The sequence below is a fragment of the Caloenas nicobarica genome, chromosome 22, assembly GCF_036013445.1.
Source record: "Caloenas nicobarica isolate bCalNic1 chromosome 22, bCalNic1.hap1, whole genome shotgun sequence".
NCBI lineage: Eukaryota > Metazoa > Chordata > Aves > Columbiformes > Columbidae > Caloenas > Caloenas nicobarica.
Window position 1 is genome coordinate 2,185,291 of NC_088266.1, and position 24,496 is coordinate 2,209,786.

The 24,496-nt window shown below is 51.8% G+C and overlaps 1 protein-coding gene across 1 annotated transcript in view; it reads left to right on the forward strand.

The window, feature by feature from the left end:
* The window catches only part of IGSF21 (immunoglobin superfamily member 21), a 38,077-nt gene extending 15,163 nt beyond the window's left edge, over window positions 1–22,914 (forward strand). The window contains exons 2-10 of the mRNA XM_065650181.1: window positions 6,592–6,704; window positions 13,915–14,036; window positions 18,520–18,638; window positions 19,485–19,600; window positions 19,856–20,303; window positions 20,952–21,037; window positions 21,823–22,015; window positions 22,111–22,149; window positions 22,828–22,914. Coding sequence (XP_065506253.1) covers window positions 6,592–6,704; window positions 13,915–14,036; window positions 18,520–18,638; window positions 19,485–19,600; window positions 19,856–20,303; window positions 20,952–21,037; window positions 21,823–22,015; window positions 22,111–22,149; window positions 22,828–22,901 — 1,310 coding nt within the window. The 3' untranslated portion in view covers window positions 22,902–22,914. The remainder of the gene's footprint in view (window positions 1–6,591; window positions 6,705–13,914; window positions 14,037–18,519; window positions 18,639–19,484; window positions 19,601–19,855; window positions 20,304–20,951; window positions 21,038–21,822; window positions 22,016–22,110; window positions 22,150–22,827) is intronic.
* The last annotated feature ends 1,582 nt before the right edge of the window (window positions 22,915–24,496 follow it).

The following is a 24,496-nucleotide window of genomic DNA, read 5'->3' on the forward strand; positions in this document are numbered from 1 at the left end:
TTGATAGAAGGAAACAGGAGGGGGGAATGTGGAAATGGTGGATGGAGTAGATGGAAAAGCTGGATGTTGAAAAGGTGGAAGTGGTGGATGAAGGAGATGGAGAAGAGGCAGGAGATGGATGTTGGAAAAGTGGGAATGCTGGAATGAGGAGATGGAGAACATTCTGTGATTCTGTGAGAAGAGGCAGGAGATGGATGTTGGAAAGGGAAAGGTGGAAATGGTGGAAGGAGGAGATGGAAAAGATGGATGTCGGAAAGGTGGAAATGCTGGATGAAGCAGATGGAGAAGAGGCAGGAGATGGATGTTGGAGAGGTGGAAATGGTGGAAGGAGGAGAGAAAGATGGATGTTGGAGAGGGAAAGGTGGAAATGGTGGATGACGGAGATGGAGAAGAGGCAGGAGATGGATGTTGGAGAGTCAGGAGGAGACACCGCAGCATCCCAAGGCACCCACCACCCAAATCACCCATTGCATTTCCATGCCCAGAGTGACCCAAACTCTCCTTTTCTGTGTCCGAGGTCATGTACCGTGCCGATGTGCATGAAAACCCCACTGAGCCGAAGCATTTGTAACGTGTTTTTAGTGCAGCGTGAGCCATTTTGAGCCTCGTTTCTCCGCAACCTGCGGTGTTGCTGCACCACACCAGGGTTTCGCTACAAACGCTGGCGCGTAAGATTCAATCTCTGCCCTTAAGAACGTCAAAATGACTGTAGTGTTCATAACGAGGACAAAACCGGTCTAAAAATTGATTTTTTTCTTAAGATATATTGACATAACTCTTTGGGAAGCCCTTATGTGATTGCACGGTGTTGAAGATACTCTGTGTGATGCTGAGACGGCTGCACACAAAGTGATGTTGGGTACCGAAAATGAGGCTTTATTTCTTTTTTCTTTTTGGCTAGGATATTTTTTTCCAAGAGAAATCCAGGATTCAAGGCAAAAATAAAAGTTGTGGGCAGCGTTCAAAAGCCCCGTCTCAACTGGATTTTTTCACCAGCATTGGAATCGTTGGAGGTTGGGTTTTAGTTTTTGCATTATACACCCCAAAACAAAGCAAAAAACTTCGGACTGGGACACGGGGGTAAATTTTGAACGGGTAAAGCTTAAAAAACACATCGTTTTGTATAGTTTTGACAGACTTTGATCATTAAACCCCAAGTGCAGCAGAACCCCTTGGGGTCCGTCTGTCCCCCAGCCCCGATGAAGTGGTTTTCTCAGTTAATCTGGATTTAAAAGGGGTCGAAAGGCCAAACCGGCTGCGCTCAATCGATATATCGATTAAAATTATCGATTTGCATTACAAAGAGCTAACAAGACACGAGAGGCGTCCATAAGATTTGTCGGGTTTAACATGCTGATTGCATCCTATTTAGTCAGAGAAAAATAGACCCAAGCATCTTCTCTATGTACTCCCTATATATTCTATATGTTTTCTCCGCGGCTCTGCAATACCTAAAGGATTTGGGGGCTGGTTTGGTCCAGCAAACCCATAAAGAATAATTAAATGTACAACCGCAAAGTGTTTCCTCCCACTTATGCAAATGGCTGTGAGGTAAGAGGCATCTAATTAAATGTTTGTACTTTAATACGCCGCGGTGTGAAGGAAGATGAATTTTAATTACAGGCTCTTTAATTGTTTGGTCGGCCCGTTAATATCCTATTTACACAGCATTAATACAATTTGCTCTCTGCCAGCGGGGCTCTTCCTCACAGTGGGACACGCTGGCTTTTGGGCTTTTATTCCACAAAACAGCGCGGTTTTTGCAAAATCCGGCCCAAATTTTAAGCGGGCTTGGGGATGCTCAGCCCCGCTGGTGCTCGGCTTTTGGTTTTGTTGAAGGAAAAGCTGGAAATCCAAGCAAAACTCGAGCAGTTTGGGCTTTTAGAAATATAAATGGGCTCCCTCCAACATTTTTTTTTTTCCCCCCTTCGCAAAAGGAAGCGCGATGCTCTTCACCCGTCACATCCCATTCCACTCGTAGTTAAATATGTGTTAAAACACTTATTCCTCCACTTCAAAAAAAAAAGAAAAAAATATAATATATATTATAATATGTATCTATATCTCAATGCAGCAGCTTTCCAGGAGGAAAAGCTCAAGATTCAGCAAAATTTGGCCGCTCCGGATTGGGACAGATGCGAATCCTTCACCCGTTCATGCCCCTCGCAGCCCTCCTGGCTTAGCAACAAAAAGCAGCAACACATTATAATTGTAAATCATCCCAGAATATCATAAATAAGGCATCGCCGGAGCTGGGGAGGGCGGGAGGAGGGATTTGCTGCACTCCCAGGAACGGGAGCAACTGCCGGCGTTTAATTTTTAATGAACAAGATGTTGCAAAGTGCCGCGAGTCAGAGCGCGTTTGCTTAATGCTCCTCAGCCCCGGCGCACGGGAGGTGACGTCCCTGTCCCCGAGGCCTCGCACGTGGCCACAAACCCTCAGACACCGCTGATTTCCCCTCGTGCCGACCATCATCTTTCTCTGGTTGAGAACGGGGAGCGAAATCACCCCTTTGTTTTTATTCTGTTGCGGTGATTTGCGATCTTTTAGCATCCCAACCGGCTCTTCTGCAAGGAGCAAAGTGCCTCCTGGATGACTTAAATCCTGGAAAATGACGAAAATCAGCCCTGTGCTGATTAGGGGGGGGTCCTGGTTCCTTTTTTTCCCCCTCCCTCCTTGTGTTTGCACCCCGAAATACCATCGTAGGGATGTGCCGGAAGGCGGTGGAGGATTCGGTGTGAATTATGTATGAGCCCCGCTAATCACGGGCTGATTAAAATGATGATGTGTTAATATTATCTCTCCCCGTTGCCTCCAGCCGAGGGGGACGTGTCGGCACCTGAAGAATGGGGGGGACACGGCGGGGACAGACGTGTCCCCTCCTCCAGCTCCATCCCACAGCATCTTTCCCCTCCCGCCCCTGGAAACGTCATTATTGCTCCAAATGACCCCAAGTGCAAAGATGGGGCCAGGTTGAACCTTGGGGACACGTCCCGAAGGGGTAAAGCCCGTCACCGCTTCGAGGTTAATTTTTTGGAAGGGCTGGGAGGTGAGACTTCCATGGGGCTGCTCTCATGTGCAAAAAAACCCCCACGGGCCGCTCAAAACGGGGCAGAAATGGGTTTTTCCACCAGCGCCTTGGCGGAAGCATCCGGTGAAACCTGCCTCCCCCCTCGCAGCTATTTGGTAATTGAAAGCGCCGAGCATGTTACAATGTGCTCCTTTTATTAATGTGTCACTCCTGATTTAAAAGGACATTTCATTTATCTCTCCCTTCCCCCTCTCTCTCCTTTTTTTTTTTTTTTGACTTTCCCCTTTAAACTGGATGTTGCAAGAATTCCCACTGCTCACTAGCAAAAATACTCTTTCCTCCCCGGGGATGCGATCTAATCAGAAGGCTGAATTTCCATAGGTCAGAATGTAATCGGAGGGTGGCCCCGGCACAGCTTTCGCTATCAAATATGTCTTATTCAAAAAGAGCAAAGGGGAAGGAGGGGAGCTTCAGGGTTCAGAGCTGCCTTTGGGATGCTGATAATGCAGAGGATGATGGAGACGTTGGGTTGGGCTCCTTCTTCGGAGGAGTAAATCTGGTGCTCAGCCCTCTTTAAAGTCCTTGAAATTCAGCAATACCTGGCACAGCTGGTTTCTTCTCCCCAATAAATCCAGGAGCGAATGGGGGATTTTGAGGAGCGGTGACATGTTGCCATCCTCCGCCGTCGGAAAGCAAAGGGAAAGGGGGGCACAAGGGATGAGATTCGCACGTCAAGCAGCAAACCAGCAGGTTTTGGACGGCTCCATCTGGATTCTTGTGTTACTTTTTGGCGTCAGGCTTTATTTTCGCTGCTTTTCCCCCTCCCTTACACACATCCGTAGCATTTTGGGGGCTGGCTTCTCCGGGGATCGCGCATCTGTTTCTCTCCGCTCGCACTCGAGCTCTTTCCCTCCTCCTTTTCCTCATCTTTTGGGGTGATTTTGCTCTGAATTTGGGGTTTCACCTTCCAGGCATCAGCATCACCCCTCTGCAGGGTCCCTGTCAACCCCGGCACCGGTGCAATAAATCCCAGAGCTCCAGAGCTTTGGCTTTGCCAGGCAGGACCTGCACGGGAGGAGAAGTGCCGGAGCATCCACTATTTTTAAGGACCCCATATCCAGATCCCAGCACAGCCCAGCCCAAATTACTGGGTAAAGTGGTGCAAACTGGTGGGCTGCAGCCCCGCTGCAGGTGGTTTTTGCAGCTCGTGGAGGGGGTAAAGCAAAAATAAAACCCCTCATTTGGCTTTTTTGAGGTTTGGAAGAAGCAGGTTGGGGATGTTTGCGGTTGGATTTGCCCCCTTAAATGCTTGTGCCCATGCGTTCGCTGCACGTGAGCAGAGGTGGGTGGCGGGGACCACCCCAAGCTTGGCCATTTTTTGACTTTAAAAAGCCACCAACCAGCAGAAAACAATCTAAGCCACCACCAAACCACCTGGGACGGGGATGCTCCGGCTCCCCATTGCCATTCACAGGGTCTGAAGAGGGATGGAAAACCATCCCGAGATGCTGCGGTTACGAGCTGGGAACTCCTGTACCTCAGTAATTTGCGGGCACGAGGGAAAATACAACCTTAGCTCTGTCTTTGTCACCTACCCGCTTTATTTAATCGCCCCGGTGATCCGCGCCGGGGGCAGGAGGGAGATGTAATCTCACCCCGCGGCTCCGACGCCAGTTGACGGAGAGTTTTTCCGCGCGTGTGGAGGTTCCGTCCCCGATTTCCTTCGGGCAGACGAGCAAAACGTTCGCTCGCCCCCCTCCCTTTGCTTTTTGTGCCCGTTGCCCGTCTCAATTTTGGAAATGCAGGGGGAATCAGGGCTGCGGGACCTCGCCTGACCTTCCTCGCGTTCCTCCTCCTCCTCTCCCATCGCTGCATCTGCAAAGCCCCGAATTCGAGAGGAACCGTGTGCTGCGTTGGCAGCCACGAGGAATTAATCCCTGCTTTAGCCTGCTAAAATAAACCCTGTCCAGGCGAGGAGAGAGGCTGGAAAGAAGCCGTCCCCGAACAAACGCGGCTGCTGGCGAGGATTTGGGTCGCTGTCGGACTGGGGTTGCAAAGGTGCAAAATTAAACCTCATTTTAGGCCTTAAAACAACGCTTAATTTCCGCCCCCATCCCCGCTTAGTGCTGCTGTCCCCCTGTGCAACGCTGCAAAACACTCTCCAGCACTCACCACCACCAAGAAAAATTCACTTTTTTCCATATTTCCTTGCAACCCGCCGATTGCAGCAGCAAATTTGCTTTTGCAGCCGCCCAAAAATACGGTATAAAGAGGGTTTCTGGCATCTTACAGCCCCGTGCTCAGTATTCCAGGCCACGCTGCTTTGCTGTTGCAGCAGGTACGTGTTGCAGCCTCCTCTCCCGCGGGTCGCGCTTGAGATTTATTGCGAAAACACTGGCAACTTGTTTTACAAGTGTTGTGAGCCTCGAATCGCTGGCTGCGGGACGTATAAAACCACCTTTCCTCCTTTCAGGGCATTTTCTGCAAAGGAGTCTTAGTTTCTGCAGCCTCATTTCTAAACCCGCTCCTATTTTCCAGGCGCTCTGAGGTTCTTTAGTGTTGCTTTTCCACCTGATGCAAGCAATAATTTAGAAAAGAATGGATTTTTGCAGCGGGTTAAGGGTTGTTTTGGGGCGCCCTGGTTGGAAACGGTGTCAAACGGGTACAGTCGGGGCAAGGATGCTAAAGAAAGGCTCAGATCTATCGGGCTGTCAATCTGGGATCTTCCAGCAGCCGGAGGAAATAGAGGAAAATAAAATAGAAATGCAATTGCCTGCCCTCCTGACCCTGGTTGCTCCATGCTCCTGTAATATTTTGCAGCAAATCGAGGGAAAACAGGGAGAAAATGGGTAGATGGAGCCGCCCGTGTTCTGATTTTTCCCTCTGCTATGAGGACAGATCCTGCATCCAGCTATGGGGGAGATGGGGAAGAAGCTGCCGGCCAAGGCGGGGCTATAAAACCTCAGGTCGGGCTTTGCAAATCCTCTGATTAACCTATCGTACCTGTTCACGTGGGAAATGAGTCATTTAGAGGGTTTTAAAGCTTTTTCTTTCCTTCCAAGGAGGAATTTGGTCTGCGATGGGGAGAGAACTGATGTGGGGTGGATGATGGTGGAGACAAAGTCAAAGCCAAGATCTTCAGAGGAAGGTTGGGCTTGAGTTTGCGGGTCAGGGCTTTGCGCGTGGATCAAGGCGAACCTCAAAATCTCAGTGCCCGGGGTTTATTTAGGCAAACATGGGCAATTTTGCAAAGCTGGGGAGACGAGCAGCGAAACGCTCGGTCCTTTTTGGTGCCAGAAGCTGGTAAATAAGGTCAGGAAGGATTTGCCCCAGTTTGTGGGGTTTTTTTTGTGCTTTGGGAGCAGCCGAAACTCATCACTGCGAAGGGACACGGTGCCACGCAGATGGGCTTGCCCTTGCGTTATCCCGATGTGGGATGCAGCCAGCGTTTGCAGAGCTATTAAAACCATAAAACCGTTTAAGAAAAATATTTTAACCCCTTACCCCATCCTTCCTGGCAGCTCACGTCTCTTTTTCTCCTCTTTTTCACCTCTTCCAGCCTACCTGACCGTCAGCATCGAGCCGCTGCCGCCCGTGGTGGTGGGAGACGCTGTCACCTTGAAATGCAACTTCAAGACAGACGGGAAGATGCGGGAGATCGTCTGGTACCGGGTAAGCGATGCCGGTGACTTTTCCCCTGCCCTTGAGGACGGGGACACGGAGCCACCCGGCTGCTTTGCTCCTGTACAACAGAAGGTCAAGGCTGGATGGGGGAGAGAAAAGCAAACGATGCTCTCGCTGATGGGAATATTGATTTGGCGTAGCAAGCAGGCTTTTGAAAATCTGGGTGGGGGAAGAGATGTAAAACAGCTTTGAAATCATCCTGAGGGCTGTGCAAGGCTTTCTTCAGCCTTTTTATTATGCTTTTCAGGTGGGTTTGGGGCTGGCAGGCTCGGTTCGGTGCTGGGGGTTTTGCCGATGGGGGTTTGGGAGAGAGGGACTCGGGTTGGCACTGCTGCGCAAAGAGAATTTGCATGTTGGGTGTGAAATGATGTGAAAAAGAGGGTGGTTTTCATGCTGCGGGGGAAATGATGGAAATTTGAGGGTATTTGGGGAGCAGCACTGGGCTTTTCACACTGGGCTCTTCAAGCCTCCCTGAGAAATTCTTTCTCCTTCTCATCCCCGTCCCCAAAATACTCAGGGATGTGGGATGCTGAGCAGGAGCAAAGTGAGACTTAGAGCCTCTGGTTTGATTTGGGGAGGGGGGATTTGGAGGCTGTAACTCTCCCCTGCACCAGCATCACTCCCATCTGCACCGAGCCTGGATCCAGCCTCACGTATCACAGTCTCCAGCAGCATTTTTGGCTTTCTCCAGGGAATTTCAAGATAAGCTGCCAAACACGAATAAAACCCCCGCAGGGGTTTGATCAGAGAAAACTTAGACATTTTCCAGGATGGGAAAAACTCAGCTCTTTACACGTTTGCTCGCGGAGGAGGCCGAGAAAGAGCTAACTGGGTTGGTGGCCTCAGCTGAAGGGGCCACCCTCCTCCATAGGATATTTTTTCTTGGTTTTGCCATCTCGTTTCTGCTCCCTGAACAAGGAGAGTCTCTGCCTTAAAGCTCTTTTTCGCATCCAGGCTGGTTTATAAATAGGAAAATGTGCTCGCTGTACTGATATATATTCAGTTGCTGGAGCCAGGTGTGTGCACAGGCGTATTTCTGTCGAGTCCTGGCTGGTTTTTGCTATAAATATGTGTATTTAGGTGTGTAGGGGATGCAAGCAGAGAAATACCCAAATATAAACCAAAAGCCATCCCAAACCCTACATTTCAGCTTGCAATGGGCTTCGTCTCCCTCTTATTTTGGGGAGGAGGCTTTTTGCGTGGCGCTGCCATCTCCATCAAGTTTTTCCTTCCCTTTTCCACTCAATAATATTGGATTAACCCACTTTCTCGCAAGCTGGAGCTGGATTTGCATAATCCCCCCTGCACGGAGGGACGCTGGAGCCCTCGGTGAGAGGACGATGTGCCGGGGCGGCCGAGCAAATCGCTCTCTGAGAACCCACCGAGAGGGTGGGAGGGGAAAAAAAATCACCCAGCTTTTATTTTTATCGCCGCAAATCCCCCTTTCTTCAAGGCTTTTTACCCGCTTTCCCTTTTTCTTCTTTCACAGGGACATCCCGCATTGAGAAAGTTGGGTTTTTCGTAGAGCGTCTCCCAAATTCTCTCCTGATTTTAGGGATTTTTCCCCCCCCATCTTGTCTCGCTCACAGACTTTGAACCCCCAGTCTCAGCTCCCCCGTGCAGGGGGAGCCAGGGTGGAGATGTTGTGGGTACAGAGTTATATTTATACCGTTCGTAGATCATCCGGACAGCATCTTTGTGCGTGACACCGGGGCAGTGTGGGGACTCGCGGGGGCTCCCACTTCCCATGGTTTATTTTCCCGAGAGCAGAGGGAGCTCGTTGAGTTGAAGGATGCCCCCGAGGTGCATGTTGGGTTGCAGGGAGTGGGAAAGGCAAAAGAAGTGGAGTGTGCAGCAGCAGATTCCGTAGCAGTTTGGTGTAGGGCATGGGGTGGGTGCATAACCCATCATAGTGGATGCATAAACCATGGGTGGGTGCATAACCCACGGCATGAGTACAAAACCCTTCAAGTGGGTACATAACCCATGGGGTAGCTGCATAACCCATAGGATTGGTGCACAACCCATCAGGGTGGGTGCATAACCCATAGGGTGGGTGCATAACCCATGGGGTGGCTGCATAATCCATAGGATAGGTGCAAAACCCTTCAAGTGGGTGCATAACCCATAGAATTGGTGCACAACCCCTGGGGTGGGTGCATAACCCACAGAATTGGTGCACAACCCTGGGGTGGGTGCATAACCCACAGAATTGGTGCACAACCCCTGGGGTGGGTGTATAACCCACAGAGTGGGTGCACAACCCATAGGATTGGTGCATAACCCATAGGTGGGTGCACAACCCCTGGAGTGCTGCAGACCAAGGCTGAAGGCTGTGAGGAGTAAAGGGGCTTCTTAGATGTGTGCGGCAGGCAAAACCCCCCAAAAAGCACCGTGCTGCAACCCAGCACCCCCCGAACCCCCGTTCCAGCAACTCCCCTGGGAGCTCCATGGCCGAGGGACACGGAGGAGGGGGTGGCAGCAAGGGACAATGTTTTCCTTGGGTCGCAAATCCCCTCAGCTTGAGCAGTTAAAATGCAGAAGACTCGAGGAAGCCTGGGCTGAGCAAAGGCGCTTTTTCACGGCATAAACAAGAACATGCACCGTCTGCAGAGGCGTTAATTAACATCCAACCACCCCCTTCCGCGGTAGGTTTGTCTCCAGAAGGTGCGATTTGCCCAAGAACATGTACAAACACAGGTCCAAACCCCTGGCGCGTTAGGTGAGCGCCCAAAAAACCCCTTGCAGGTGACGAGGGTGGTGACATCCTTGCAAACGAGCGTGTAACAAGTCCGGGAAGACGTGGAGCTGTCAAGCTGTTCGCTGGCTGCTGTCGCAGGCGTCTCAGGGGTCGCGCTCCAGACCTGATTAGTACGGTCAGTGCAAAGGCTGGGGAGGGTGTAAATTACTTTTTTTGCAGCAGTGCAGAGCTCAAAAAATTAATATAGAAGCGGGAAAGGGATGGGGAATCCTCGGAGTGTCTGTGGTGGCTCTGTGCAGACAGCTGGCAGCGGCGGGGGACGCGGGCAGCCGGCAGCAGCCACGCTGTACACACAGCCGGGGGCGCGGATGAGATGATGGTAATTGCAAAAAAAAAAAAGTGTTTTGCAGATTTTTTTGGTGGCAGGCGAGGGCCGGGCGTGATTTCCCGGCGGGGACGCGCGGCTCGGCCTGGGGGTGTAGAGCAGCGAGCGCTGGGGATGGAGGGGAACCCGGGGGGAGCCGCTCTGCCGCGGTTAATTAGAGCTTGGTGCTCAGTGTAATTAGCAAGAAAGAAAAGAATGCAGAGCTGGGGCTGGTGTTGCTGTTTGCAGTGCCTGCACACGGACGTTGCTCTTCGTAGCACCCATAGTATGTGGGCATTGCTCTCTGTAGCACCCATGGTGTATGGACATGGTTCTCTAGCGCCCATGGAGCATGGACGGTGCTCTCCACAGCACCCATAGTATGTGGACATCCCTTTCTGTAGCACCCATAGCATATGGACCTTGCTGTCTGTAGCACCCATGGTGCACAGGCATTGCTCTCCATAGACCCCTGATGTATGGACATTGCTTTCTGTAGCACCCATGGTGCATGGACATTGTTCTCTGTAGCATCCATAATAAGTGGACATTGCTCTCCATAGCACCCATAGTATGTGGACCTTGCTCTCTGTAGCACCCATGGTGCATGGACATTGCTCTGTGTAGCACCCATAGGATCTGAACATTACTCTCTGTAGCACCCGTGGTGCGTGGACATTACTCTCCATAGCACCTATAGGATGTGGACCTTGCTCTGAGTAGCACCCATAGGATGTGGACATTGCTCTCTGTAGCACCTATAGGATGTGGACCTTGCTCTGTGTAGCACCCATAGGATGTGGACATTGCTCTCTGTAGCACCCGCACACAAGCGCTTCTCTCCACAGCACCGTGGCCTTTGCCGGTGAGGGGACACCCCCCATGTCCCCATGTCCCCCCCTTCCCCCAGCTCTCATTTTTAAGCCCCTGGCTCGGTGCAGGGGATTACAAAGCATTTTGCTCCGTTAAGGGCTCATCCCTGCCTGGCAAACGCCCCTGGCGGCTCCAAACCCCACGGCAAGTGGTGGCCGATGCTTCACAGAAGTTGGCGGCGCCGCTCGGAGCCACCTGATGGATGGTGACAAATCGCTGTCCCCGCGGGGGCTCCCTCTGCCACTGCCCATTAGGAGAAATGAGACGTTCCAGCCTCGGCGACGGCTCCGAGCGGAAAATGTTGCTGGTGACAGTGATAAAGTCACCGCTGGCGACAACGGTGGCTCCAGGGAGGGGGAAAATGGGGTGAAGGGACCAAGCGAAGGGCACCCAACGTGCCAGGGATGTCACAAACGCTTCCTCCACCCTACGATGCTGCTGGGAAAGCCCAGAGCCCCAGATTTGGGGATGCAGGGCTGGATGCAGCACCGGGATGCTGCTTTTTAGCCTCTTGCTCTTAAAAAGCACCTCCCAGACATTTGCATCCCCGCTCCAAACTTTCAAGCCAACCCAATTCATGGCCTCTGATTTATGAACCTGCTGCTCTTTAGGGAAAAAAATCTGGAGTTTTACACCCACGGAGAAATTCTCCAAAATCGGAGCAGCTGATGGAGAGATTTTGGGCCGGAAACGGCGAGAGGTCTGACCGGTGCCATTCATTACCCGCCGGCTGAGTCGTCCCTGCGCCTCGGAGATGATAATTTAAATGTCAGCGTGGGGAACTCTTTTAATTCCTCATACTTAGGTGGGGAGAGAAGGTCACGAGCAGCAGCAGAGTTTATTGAGCTCTCTATTACCGCTGGGCCAGGGCATCGCTCCAGCAGCGGGGAGCCCGGGCTGCGCTTCCCAAAATTGCACCATCCCTTTGCAAAATTGATTTTTAGCGATGCTGAGAGGGGCGTGCCAGCGTTGGCGATGCCCTTTGGGGGATGGAGAAGGCTTGCCGTTCTCGAATCGTGCAAGTTTGGACAACTAAATCAACTAATCTGTATTTTTTTGGAAGGGAAATCTGATGGCAGCGGCGGTTTGGGTGGTTCTGAGCAAGGTGGGGCAGCTCAGGGTGGGAGGAAGAATATCAGCCAGCTGGGTTAAATGCAGACGCTCGAGCGAGCTGGGGAAGGAGGCAGAAAAAAAGCTAAAAAAGGGTTTTTCCAGCGTGCTGCGTTTCTCCCTGCAGCTGCGACACAGGATGCGCAACCCCCTGAAGCATCACAGTCACCCCTTGCGGGTATTTTTCCCTTTTTCCATAGCATTTACTTGGAGAACAATTGTAAATTCAGCCCCAAGACGAGGTGGGTTGAAGGAATCCAGACCCGTTCCCCAGGGTGCTACGGAGACCTCCTGTAATTTTAGGGTTGTAACACCCTCAAAATCCCTGTTTTGTCCTCCAAAATCCGCCCCCCCCCATCCCTTTGGTCCCCCATGGGTGGCCTTATCTACCCCCCCGAGCATCCCGGTGAGAGGCTCTGCCAATATTAATGGCACCGGCGTATTTTGGGGACAGCAAAGTGCCGGCTCACTGGCGAGGTGACAGCGACGAGGGGACGCGCAGGAGGGGACAGGAGGTTAATGCGTCCCCGCGCTGTGGCAATCGCCGCGGTTTTGGCAGGAATAAGGTTTTTATTGGAGTTTATAAATAACGCAGCTGCCTGAGCTCAGCTTTGGTGCCTTCAATGTGTTTTTTCCTCTCCCCACACACCTTTTTCTCCCGCTCCTCAGTGTGGACATAAAATCTGGGGCAATTTGGGTGCTGCGGAATTATCATCCTTTTGGGTTTTTTCCCCAGCTTGGCGGCTCCCACGCTCACACCAACTTTATATGTAACTTCTTTCCAAAAAAAAAAAAAAAAAAGACCCCAGGGTCATTTTCAGGCTGAAAATAGGTCTTAATTCCTGGAGAAAGACTATTTTTTAAGGTGCTTTTGTATAAATCGCCAAGGATGCGACCGGACTGCAGCATCTGCCCTTTCTGTGCATCCTCGGGGGGATGCGATGGGTCCCGGGGGGTGAGTCGTGGTGTGAGAGATGCTTTGAGCTGCGTTTTTTTTCCTTTTTCCATCCTCATATGTGTATTTTTTTTACCCACATCTGTCCAGATGTGCTGGGAAACTCCTATGGCTGCAAATTCCTGGTGAGCTCCAGCGGTCCCCACCTCTGAGCATCCCTCCTGGGAGCGACCGCTCTGCTGCGTCCCAAAAATAATTCCTAAAAAAAAAAAAAAAAAAATCCCTTTTTTGCCAATACACAAAGAGTTCCCTGATCCAGGAGGTTTCGAGGTATAACTGAAAACTGGGAAAAAAAAAATCAAAACGCGTCCTTGAAAACTTCCCTTCGTTCCCAAGGCCGGAGATTTACGGCTCCGATAATTCTTCCTGCGGTTCTTTATCCCGCGTCCGTGCCAACGTGTATTTTCTTTGCCATAAAAGCCTCGGGCTCGGCGAATAAATTTGAAGAGGTGGGTTTAGTGACAGCTCAGCTTCTTTTTTTTTAATTTATTTTCTTCCCTTCCTTTTTGCCATTGAAAAAAAAGGGGGGAAAAGGAAAATTTGGCATTGAATTTTGCCCAAGAGGGGAGAGAAGTGCTGGGTGTTCCCCGAGAGATGCCGAGTTTGGGGGTTTAATCCCCAAAAATCCCCTTCTGTGCATGGCCTATTAAAAAAAAAAAAAGACTATTCTAACATTCTGATGGATCGATCTGAGCTCTTCTAGCCCCAAAATGCCCATTTCCCAGCTCCATTGCTTTTCTCTGCCTTTTCCTCCTGAATTTTGTACTAAATCTCACTCCTCGCAAGAGGGAGAAATAAATCTGAAGGTATTGGGGGAAACAAAGAAGAAATGAGTCCTCTCCACTCTTAAAAAGAACCTTTTCCCACTTTAAAATTACAATTCCAGTGAGTGGCTGGAGATGGGAGTTGGCGACGCAATATGGACAGAAACACCTGGGTTTGGTTTTTAATCTCAGCAAGCGTACAATAAATAAATCGTATGCATCAAATCTTAAGAAAAACATGAAGAATAAGAATTTTAAAAAGCAAAGTACTTCTAGTAAAAATATTTGTGAAGTCGAAATATTAAGGATGAGAATAATTAAAACAAAAATATTTTTAAATATTTTTTAAAATTCAAAAGGGGGTGCAAAGCTGCTCGTGCGTTTGCACAAGTGACCGCGGGCAGCTCATATGTATTTTATTCTTTTTGCAGGTCACCGATGGTGGCACCATCAAGCAGAAGATCTTCACCTTCGATGCCATGTTCTCCACCAATTTTTCGCACATGGAGAACTATCGGAAGAGGGAGGATCTGGTCTATCAATCCACTGTGCGGTAATATCCTCTCCTTTGACTTTCGAATGCCGTTTTTTTAGGAATTTCTCCCCATTTGGGGGCAGCTGAGGGTATTATGACGATATCCGCTGTGTCCTCTTTGGCTGCGGGTGGGGATTCGTTATATTGCAAAGAAATTATCGTCCCTTCATCCGCTGTCACCAAATATCCGTGGTCTGTCCCTGGGGAAAAAGTGACATTAGTGGAGGTTTCCAAGGGTGAAAATGGGCTTAGAAAAACAAAGCTTGGGAAAAAAGCAATAAATAAAAATATATATGTGTGCATATATATATATATTTATAAAACAGGCGTTGCGGAAGCTTGTCTTTGCTTTCCTTCCAAGTGCGAAATCACTTTGCAGGAGTGTCAGCTTTATTACTAATTACACACTTGCTTTATTGCCGGTGCTATAAAAACAAAACCGGAGCCTGAAAAAAAATGTCAAGGGGAGCCTTAATTCAAGGCAAAAAAAGGCTGGGGTGAAGTATTTATTTTTCACCTTTTTTTTTTTTTCCTTTGTTTCTTTTTTTAAATTAGAATTTGCAAACTGGATTTCAAAGCTTGTTTTTCCCCAACACGGGGTAATAAAAATTCTGCGTATGGTGGGGAAAATAGGGTAATTTCCTGGAGGTGATGTGATGCTTTGCACCTGCAAATGTGGTCGATGAGCGTGTGTGCAAGTGTGAAATTCTTTAGAATTTGAATTTTGGGGGGGGTTTATGCTGTAATTTTGCTACTCTCAGAGGTATGTTTTATTGTAAGAAATTGTGTTAAATGGCTGCAGGGGAATAAATGTGAATATAGAGTGGAGAAGGAGGAAAACAGGGCTGGGGAGGAGGTGATCGGGGGTGCTCGGAGGATACTCAAGGGTTGCTCAGGTGGATGCGCAGAGATTACTCAGGGGAGGCTCAGGAGATGCTATGGGGTTGCTCAGAAGGGTCAGCAGATGCTCAGAGGTTACTCAGGGGTTGCTCAGGAGGGTCAGCAGATCCTCAGTAGTTGCTCAGAGGATGCTCAGATGTTGCTCAGGAGATGCTTGGGTTGCTCAGGAGGATGCTCAGGGGATACTCAGGGGTTGCTCAGGGAATGTTCCCAAGATGCTTAGAGCATTCTCAGGACGGTCAGCAGATGCTCAGAGCTTGCTCAGATGATGCTCAAGAGGGTCAGGAGATGCTCAGGGATTGCTCAGAGGTTGCTCAGGGGTTGCTCAGGAGGATGTGTAGGGCCTGCTCAGGAGATGCTTGGAGGATGTTCCAAAGATGCTCAAGGTTGCTCAGGAGGGTCAGCAGATGCTCAGAGGTTGCTCAGAGGATGCTCGGGGGAGTCAGGAGATGCTGAGAGGTTGCTCAGGATGCTCAGGAGTTGCTGAGGAGGATGCACAGGGCTTGCTCAGGTGTTGCTCAGGGGGTGTTCAGATGATGCTCAGAAGATGCTCAGGAGGGTCAGCAGATGCTCTGGGTATGCTCAGAGGATGCTCAGGAGGGTCAGCAGATGCTCTGGGTATGCTCAGAGGATGCTCAGAGGATGCTCAGGAGGGTCAGCAGATGCTCTGGGTATGCTCAGAGGATGCTCAGAGGATGCTCAGGAAGGTTGGGAGATGCTCGGGATGCTCAGAGGCTGCTCAGGATGCTCAGAGGTTGCTCGGGATGCTCAAGAGTTGCTCAGGAGGATGCGCAGGGCCTGCTCAGGGAGATGCTCAGGAGATGCTCCAAGGATGCTCAGGCGACAATCAGAGGTTGCTCGGGGGGATGTTCAGAGGACGCTCAGAGGCTCCTCCACTTTGGAGTTGTGTTTCCCCACGTAGCACAGGCTCCGCTCAGCCGCTCGCTCGGCTGCCGTACAAGTTTCCGACACGCTTAATTATTGTTCAGAGCCCGTTTTTGGCGGCTTTGCGGAGAGATTACACATTCCCCAACTCACCAGCCTTCCTTCCCTGCCATAAACCCAGCCCTAGCAGGGAGCACCAGGAAATTCGAGGAATTAAACCCAAATCAAACATCCCCCGTGCGCAGAACGAGACATCCCAACCACGAGTATCCCTTGAGCAAGAGACAAGGACCTTGCACTGTCCCGGCGAGGCAAAAACAGCTGCTTTTTTGCTTTTTTTGGCTCAAACCCCTCCATTTTTTCTCCCTTTCACCACATGTTTGTAGAACTAATAGAATTTGTGAGCAGAAAATCTCGCCGCCCTAGGACCAAGAGCTTAAAAGCCTCGGTAATCGCCGGCACGACGCCGGCAAATCGCCCGTGGATGTTCGCGGCGAAAGTCTTTTCACGCGGTCGCCTTTTTTCGGAGGAAAACAGCAACTTGCCTGGGGAGAAAGGAGAGATTTCTCTCAAGAACTTGTTTTCTGAATCGTTAGCTTGATGCTTTTTTTTTTTTTTATGGAGGTCCTGCTTTATTTTGGGCTGCGGTGAAAAAAAGGAGCAATTTTTGGAAGGGTTTGGCAATGGCTTGGTCACTTCCCAACCACTTCCACTCAGGTTTTTCTCTCCCTTTTCATTTTATTCTTTCATATTTTCTGCCTTTTTTTTTTTTTTTACATCGTTTTAAGGGCACGGTCACGTCGGTGCCGTCCCACGGAGCGTTATCCACGGGTCTTATCTGCTCCTTTTCATTCCGCCTCTGAACGCCGCCCGCCCACATGAAAAGCAAAGCCCGGAGAGATATCCGACCCTGGATTTTTAATTTTTGTTTTCCCCATCCTCTGATTAAAAACCCACCCTCATCAAGTAAGGCACTGCTTTATGAATAGCTATATAATTTTTATTTTTCCTTATTTCCAGCGTGCTTAGAGGACACAAAGGACACGCCAAGCACCGCTCTGGCATTGCAGGGCTGGGGTTTCCCTTTCTTTGGTCCTTACCCATCGCAAAAACATCAAACTGACCCAATTAGGACTATTTTACACCCAAATCCGCGTGCGAACCCAAAGGGCTCGTTCTTTTTGGCGGGGACCAGAACCGCTCCTGCGTGTCGCTAACGAAGGGTGTGGATGATTTCCCGGTTAATTAGAGGCTGGAACAGATGGCAGAGGCTTGAGATGAAAGCGGCGTGGCCGTGAAAAAGGAGCTGCCGAGCGACTGGTGGCTTCGACGGGGGCTTGTTTGTGCCGGGGGGGGCTCGTGCGGTGAGGAACAGGCACCGGGGGGGTTTCGGAAAGGGTTCGGCAAAGCGGGTTTGTCGGGAAAAGGGTGGGGGTTCAAGCTGGGGGTGGCGCCATGTGGGAGGAGATGATGGGGGTTGCTCAGGAGATGCTCAGAGGATACTCAAGGAGGATGCGCGGGGATTACTCACGGGGATCAGGAGATGCCATGGGAATGCTCTGAGGATGCTCAGGAGGGGCAGGAGATGCTTGGGATGCTCAGGGATTGCTCAGGGAATGCTCAAGGATGCTCAGGAGATGGAATGCTCCGAGGATGCTCAGGAGATGCTCAGGGAATGCTCTGAGGATGCTCAGGAGATGCTCAGGGAATGCTCTGAGGATGCTCAGGAGGGCAGGAGATGCTTGGGATACTCAGGGATTGCTCAGGAAATTATCCGAGGATGCTCAGGGAACGCTCTGAGAATGCTCAGGAGGGGCAGGAGATGCTTGGGATCCTCAAGGGTTGGTCAGGGAATGCTCTGAGGATGCTCAAGGAGGGTCAGAAGATGTTTGGGATGCTCAGGGAATGCTCCGAAGATGCTCAGGAGGTGCTCAGGGAATGTTCCGAGGATGCTCAGGAGGTGCTCAGGGAATGCTCTGAAGATACGCAGGGAATGCTCAGGGAATGTTCTGAGCGTGCTCAGGAGGGTCAGAAGATGTTTGGGATGCTCAGGGATTGCTCCGAGGATGCTCAGGGGTTGCTCAGGGCTTGCCCCTTCCTTCTCGCCACGGTGGCATGCTGCTCGCCGGCGAGGTGGGACACTCACGCTCAGCAAAGTGACTCCTTTGCAACCCCCATGAGTATTTCCACCTCCAGCAGCACCAAGCCTTTCGCACATCTCTTCTTTTTTTTTCCTTTTTTTTTTTTATTATATCTATTTAAAGACTCCAGATAATACACCGATCGAAGCGTGTGCTTGGAGTTCGGGCTTTTGATGCTTTTTATCCGCCACGCTTTGCTACAGCCGCCGCATCGCCCGAGCGGTCTGTAACGTCTGGTGCCGAGACTTTCCCATCGGCGTTTCGCAGGCGTTTCATGTCCACGCTTCGTGGGTTTTTTGCTCTCGGCAGTGCCTTTACCTCCCGTACGCTTCTCCTTTCAATAATGCAATTACTTACCCTCCCGAGGAGCTGTCAGTGCCGGTAAACTCCAGCTGCTAAACCGCATTACGCAGCTCGCTCCTGCAGCCTTTGCGGTTATTAATAGTTTATTGATCCCTGGCGCTGCTGAAAAGAGACCCCGTCCGACACCTCGGGATCCGGATGCCACGTTCCCTGGGAAAACGGGGTCGGGATGGAGCGGGGAGCAAGGGGTGAGCCCTGTCTGTCCCCCGCAGCCTCCCCGAGGTTCGCATTTCAGACAACGGTCCCTACGAGTGTCACGTGGGGATTTATGACCGAGCCACGCGGGAGAAGGTGGTCCTGGCGTCCGGGAACGTGTTCCTCAACGTGATGGGTGAGTGCGGCACCCAAATGGGTGGGACCCGGGCGGGGAAATGGGTGTGGGGTCTCGGGGTGAGGGGGCAGGAGCGGTTTGGCTCATTTTCCCATCCCTGGGGATCGGGACGGGGATGGAGGTGAGGGATGGGGATGGGGATAGGGATGGGGATGGGGATAGGGATGGGGATGGAGATGAGAGATGGGGATGGAAATGAGGGATGGGCATGAGGATGGGGATGAAGATGAGGATAGAGACAAGGGATGAGGATGGGGATGGGGATGAGATTGGCAATGGAAATGGGGATGGGGATGAAGATGAGGATGGAGACGAAGGATGGGGATGGGGATGAGGCTGGGGATGAAGATGAGGATAGAGATAAGCGATGAGGATGGGGACAGGGACGAGGTTGGGGATGGAAATGAGGATGAGCACAAACATGAGGATGAAGATGGGGCTGGGGTCAGGGATAAGGATGGGGATGGAAATAAGGATGAGGCTGGAGGTGAGGATGGGGATGAAGATGCAGATGGGGATATAGATGAGGATGAAGATGGGAACAGGGACAATGGTGAGGAGGGAGATGAGAATGAGGAGGCGGATGAGGATGAGAAGGGAGACGAGGATGGGGACAAACATGAGGATGGAGATGGGCGTGGGGATAGGGATGAAGATGAGGATGAAGTTGGGGATGGAAATGAGGATGGGAATGGTGACAGCGATGAGGATGGGGACAGGAACGAACATGGGGATGCGGATAAAGATGAGGGTGAGGATAGGAGCAGGGATGGAGGTGAGGATGAGGACGGCGATGGGTGCGTTTTGAGGACACTGTACCAATGCCCTGGCTCTGCTCCCCGGCAGCTCCCCCGACGTCCATCTCGGTGCTCGCTGCCGACACGCCAGCGCCCTTCAGCCGCTACCAGGCGCAGAACTTCACCCTGGTGTGCGTGGTCTCCGGCGGCAAGCCCGCCCCGCTGGTGAGCCCTGGGGGCTTTATCTTTCATGTACATACATGAATCAAGCATAAAAATGTATATATAGAGAATATATGGTATATATGCGCTGCTTTTGGAGGCTAAATAAGGCGAATGGCTGCCTGCTACCCAGATCTTGCCCTGCAGTATCTTTCTGTGGGGACCTCGGGAAGGAGCTCCATCCAAAGCTCCCCAAGGGATGCTGGGGATGTCCAGGGTGGTGGCCGTCCCCTCACTGTCCCTTTTGTCCCCACGCAGGTGTACTTCAAGCGGGACGGAGAACCCATTGAGGCCACCCCGCTGCCGGAGCCGCCGGCCGGCGCCGGGAACTGGGCGCCCCGTAACCTTCTTCACCGCGACCTGGATGACACCAAGGTCCCCAAATCTCTGGCGGGCGAAGGAGAAGTGGGAGGTGGCCAATCCCCGGTCACCTTGGACCCACCACGGGGCTTGGCTGCCGAGCGAGGTCCCGTCACCGAAATCATCCCCGAAACGGTGGTGAGCCGGGAATTCCCGCGCTGGGTGCACGTTGCCGAGCCCATCTACTATTTCCGCCACACGCACGCTCCCGTCAGCGACGGGACGGTGGAGGCGCGGGCCACCCTCACCTGGACCCTCAACCCCCAAATCGACAACGAGGCGCTTTTCAGCTGCGAGGTCAAGCACCCGGCGCTCTCCATGCCCATGCAGTCCGAGGTGACACTTGGTAAGGACCAAGTTTTTGGGGTTTCTTGGCTTTTTTGGCACTTTTTGCCTCCTTTTTTTTGGCATTTCTTGACAAGCTGCTCACCAACCGCCTCAGTTAGTGGGAGGTTGGTGGCAATGAGGAGGTAAACAGGAGATTGGCAGTCAACAAGGAGGGCAGCAGTGCTCTTGCTAATAGAAGGCCTTCCATTATCTGTTCCTCCCTCCTGAACATTTAAACTCTCTCCCAGCAGCCCAAAAATAACCTAAATCCAGCATTTTCAGACCTTCTGCAGCCCCATGAGGCCAAGACTTTGATGGGTTGCTTTGCTGAGGTGCCCATCTCCATGGCTTCAAACCAACCTGCCTCCTCTTGACCCCTCTTTCTGAGCAGAGACGGGCTCAATTAGGCAATCTGTCCTTCTCCATCCACGCATCCTGCTTCAGTTGTCTCTCAATCTCGCAGGCTTCCCGTTCATCCGCCCGCGGGGTCCTTGCCTTGTCTGTCAATCATTCGGACATCCGTCAGCCTGTCCATCAATCACCCAGCCATCAGCCGACCATCCCCTCGCCACCATAGTTCATCAAACCATTATTGAATCCCAGCCAAGGCCACGCACCCGCAACCCCTCGCTCAGCTGATGTCCCTCCTTGTCCCCTTCCCTTGCAGTGGCTCCCAAGGGCCCGAAGATCACAATGACCCCGACGAGAGCCCGCGTGGGAGACACCGTGCGGATCTTGGTGCAGGGCTTCCAGGTCAGCGTCTCCGTCCATCCCCATCGCCGCGGGGCGATGCCATCCCAACAAACAACCTTGTGGTTGGGCTGGTGGCCTTGGGTTGCGTCCTGGTCCCTACGCTGATGCACCCCGGAGCATTTAGATGAGGCTCTTAGGGACGTGGTTTAGTGCTAGATTTAGCTTATGGCTGGACTCAATGATCCTAAGGGTCTCTTGACCCTCTAAAAAAAAAATCAAGACGATTAAATTAAACAGAATTCCGTGAAAATAGAACAGTTTCAGAACAAATACGAGGCCTTGGTACTTATTTAAAAAATGTTCTTTTAAGTTTCAATGATTGTTTGCTCCTACCCTTACCTACAGTCATGCTGAATAAAGCTATAGCTAAATGGAAAGTTAAATGTATTCACGAGGTGTTAATGTCTGCATCTTATTATTTGCAGTCTCTCAGAGAAAGCAAAAGTAACTTCAAATAGCGCTATGCCAGAAACTGGTTTCTTGGCCAACAATGTTGCTTCAGCAGGAAATGTACTGGTTCGTTCTAAAGTGGTCACAGTTGTTGACGACAAGAGGCTTTGTATTTGGATATGGCACGTCTTCTGGTCCATGTGAAAACAAGTTTGAATGTTAAATATTTTCTGACACTTTGGAGTTACTGTTGCTCTTCCCGTTTTCTTTAGGTCAACATATGGTTCAAGGCAATACCGTACAGGTCTAAAACCTCTTTGCAGGAAGTAGCCTATGATTCTATGGTTTTGGGGTTTTCCAGGGTTTTCTCACCCCCTACACCCCTCTCCCTGCAGAACGAAGTCTTCCCCGAGCCCCTCTTCACCTGGACGCGTGTGGGGAGCCGGCTCCTCGACGGCAGCGCCGAGCACGACGGCAAAGAGCTGGTGCTGGAGCGGGTGCCGGCCGAGCTCAACGGCTCCATGTACCGCTGCACCGCCCAGAACCCCCTGGGCTCCACCGACACCCACACCCGCCTCATCGTTTTCGGTACGGCGGCACCGCGGGGGTCACCCCATCCCTCCAGAAATCCTCGCTCGTCTCTTCCACCCCCAATAAACTGTCTGGTATTTCTTTCCCATTAGAAAACCCAAATATTCCCAGAGGAACAGAGGACTCCAATGGTGAGTGGTCGTAGCGCTGGGATTTCAACCTGAAACCCCCCAGGGAGGGAAGGACCGTGCGGGAACACTTACGAGGAGCGGCTGAGGGAGCTGGGGGTTCAGCTGGAGAACAGGAGCTGAGGGGAGACCTTCTGATCTCTGACCTGCCTGAAAGGAGCTTGGAGCCAGGGGGGGTCGGGCTCTGCTCCCCAGGAACAAGCGCCAGGACCAGAGGAAACGGCCTCGAGTTGCACCAGGGGAGGTTGAGGTTGGATCTGGGGAACAATTTCTTCCCCAAAGGGCTGTGGGGCATTGGAACAGGCTGCCCAGGGCAGTGCTGGAGTCGCCATCCCTGGAGGGGTTGGACAGACGGACATGAGGTTCTCAGGACATGGGGCAGTGCCAGGGGAACAGTTGGACTGGATGGTCTTAAGGGTCTCTTCCAACCGGAATGATTCTCTGATCTCTCCTCACATCGCCCCGGGCCCTCTCCCTTGCAGCAGGGATGTCCTTGCACCCCAAGGGTCCCTGCAGCTGCTCCCCGCAGCATCGCCGACCTGCTGCCCACCCCCCACAAGCCCCAGAGCAAGTTTAGGAGGGGGATCCCCCCAAAGAAAAGGTGCTGACCCCATCCTGCTTGAACCCAAGCAGCGAGATGGGGCTCCCAAAGCTCCTCATCTGTTTTCTTCTCCTGCCCAGGTTCACTTACCGGCCGCTGCGGCTTCAGACTAGTTTTGGTGCTCACCCTAACAGTGATCCTGGAGCTAACGTGAAGCTTCGCCTGCCTCTTCCTCCTCCTCCTCTTCCTCCGTACGGCTCCACCTGGCGTTTACATCTCCATCAACCGATTCTCTCACTCTCTTTTTTTTTTTTCTATACTATTTACAGTCTATATCTCTTTCTGTCTGTGTCTCGGCTTCCTCAGACAATTTAATTAAAAGGAAAAAAGAAGAAAAATCTCCTCCTGTAGAAGGCTGTGCCTAGTGTTTTACCTTGTGCTGGGGTGCCCAGAACCATTTTGGGGTGCCCAGGGGCTTTGCAAGGTCTTGGGGGGCAGATTTCCCCAGGAAAAAAAATCCATTTACACCATTCCCACTGCACCGAGCTGCTCCAGGTCTCAGTTTCTTGGGGTAAGGACTGCATGTGTCACCAGCATGAGGGACACTGGGGACGAGTCTTACACAGTGGTGCTGGGAGCCCAAAAACCGCGGATCACTGACCTTATACCCCGGGACTTTGGTTGGGGCAAATTGCCTTTGCTGGCAGACGGAGCCGCGCGCGCCGCTCGTCCCGGGCTGGACGGTCAATCTCTAGTGACAGGCGGCTCCCACCCCAAATGTCACCGCTCACACATGAGCGGGCAGCACGTGTCCCATGGCACGGAGGCACCGGCCGAGTTTAGAGCCCACGTTCGGTCCCTGCCACCCTCCCCATCCCTCTTAGCCGAGCGTTACCATGGAAACAGATAACGCGCCCAGATCCTGGCCATTCCAACGCTACCCGGCACCGCTGGGCGCATCCCAGGAGGATGTTAATCCCGCTGCAGGATGGCTCTTTGCAAAAAAAACAGGTGGTTTTGCCCCAGTCCCGCCTGGTGCTGGGGATGCCGGTGGTTTTCCGGGCCGTGTCCCCTCCCTGGGGTTCACCGAGAGCATCCAGCCCCGCACCAGGATCCCTGGGGGAGAGCAGCCCGAGGACAGGGTGTTCTCCTGCCTTTTCCTCCAGGAACTCTTAATCCTAGAGGATTAGCCAGCAGCCGTGCGGTGCTTCAGCTTTCCAAAGCCCCTGGACGGGTGCTAAGCATTATTATTACTATTATGATTAATTATTATTAAGCAGATTCAGTCCTTACCATGCTCCATCGCCAACCTCGCTGCAAGCGATTTCCTGGCCTCGGAGGAGCTGAACAAACACGCGGCGGCTCAGGAGTTTCTTTCCATACGCAATAATTGGGGCTGGCAGCAATGCGGAGATGGATCGGGGACTTTCGGGGTTGGAGGAGGATCGGCGGCTCCGCTTTCATCCCGAAAAATCAGCATCTGAGCACCCGGATCCCTTCGGACCAGCTCCCTCCTCGAGCATTCTCACTGCTCCAGCCTATTGCACCTACCTGGGCAAGAAGGGAAACTTGATTTTTCAGATGAACCTTTATTTTTTTAGAGAAATCCATGTGACTCAGTTTACCCCCACGCCACCAAGCAGGCGGGAGAGAACCCCTGTCACAGCGCGGATGCTGGAGATGCTCCAGGTGCCTCATCCCAATGTGATTAAACAACCATTAGGCCGCCTCGCTTGGAAAAATGGGGATTTACAGATGCCTAAACCTCCATTTAAATGCAAACGTGGCGCTTTCCAGCCCGAAACCATG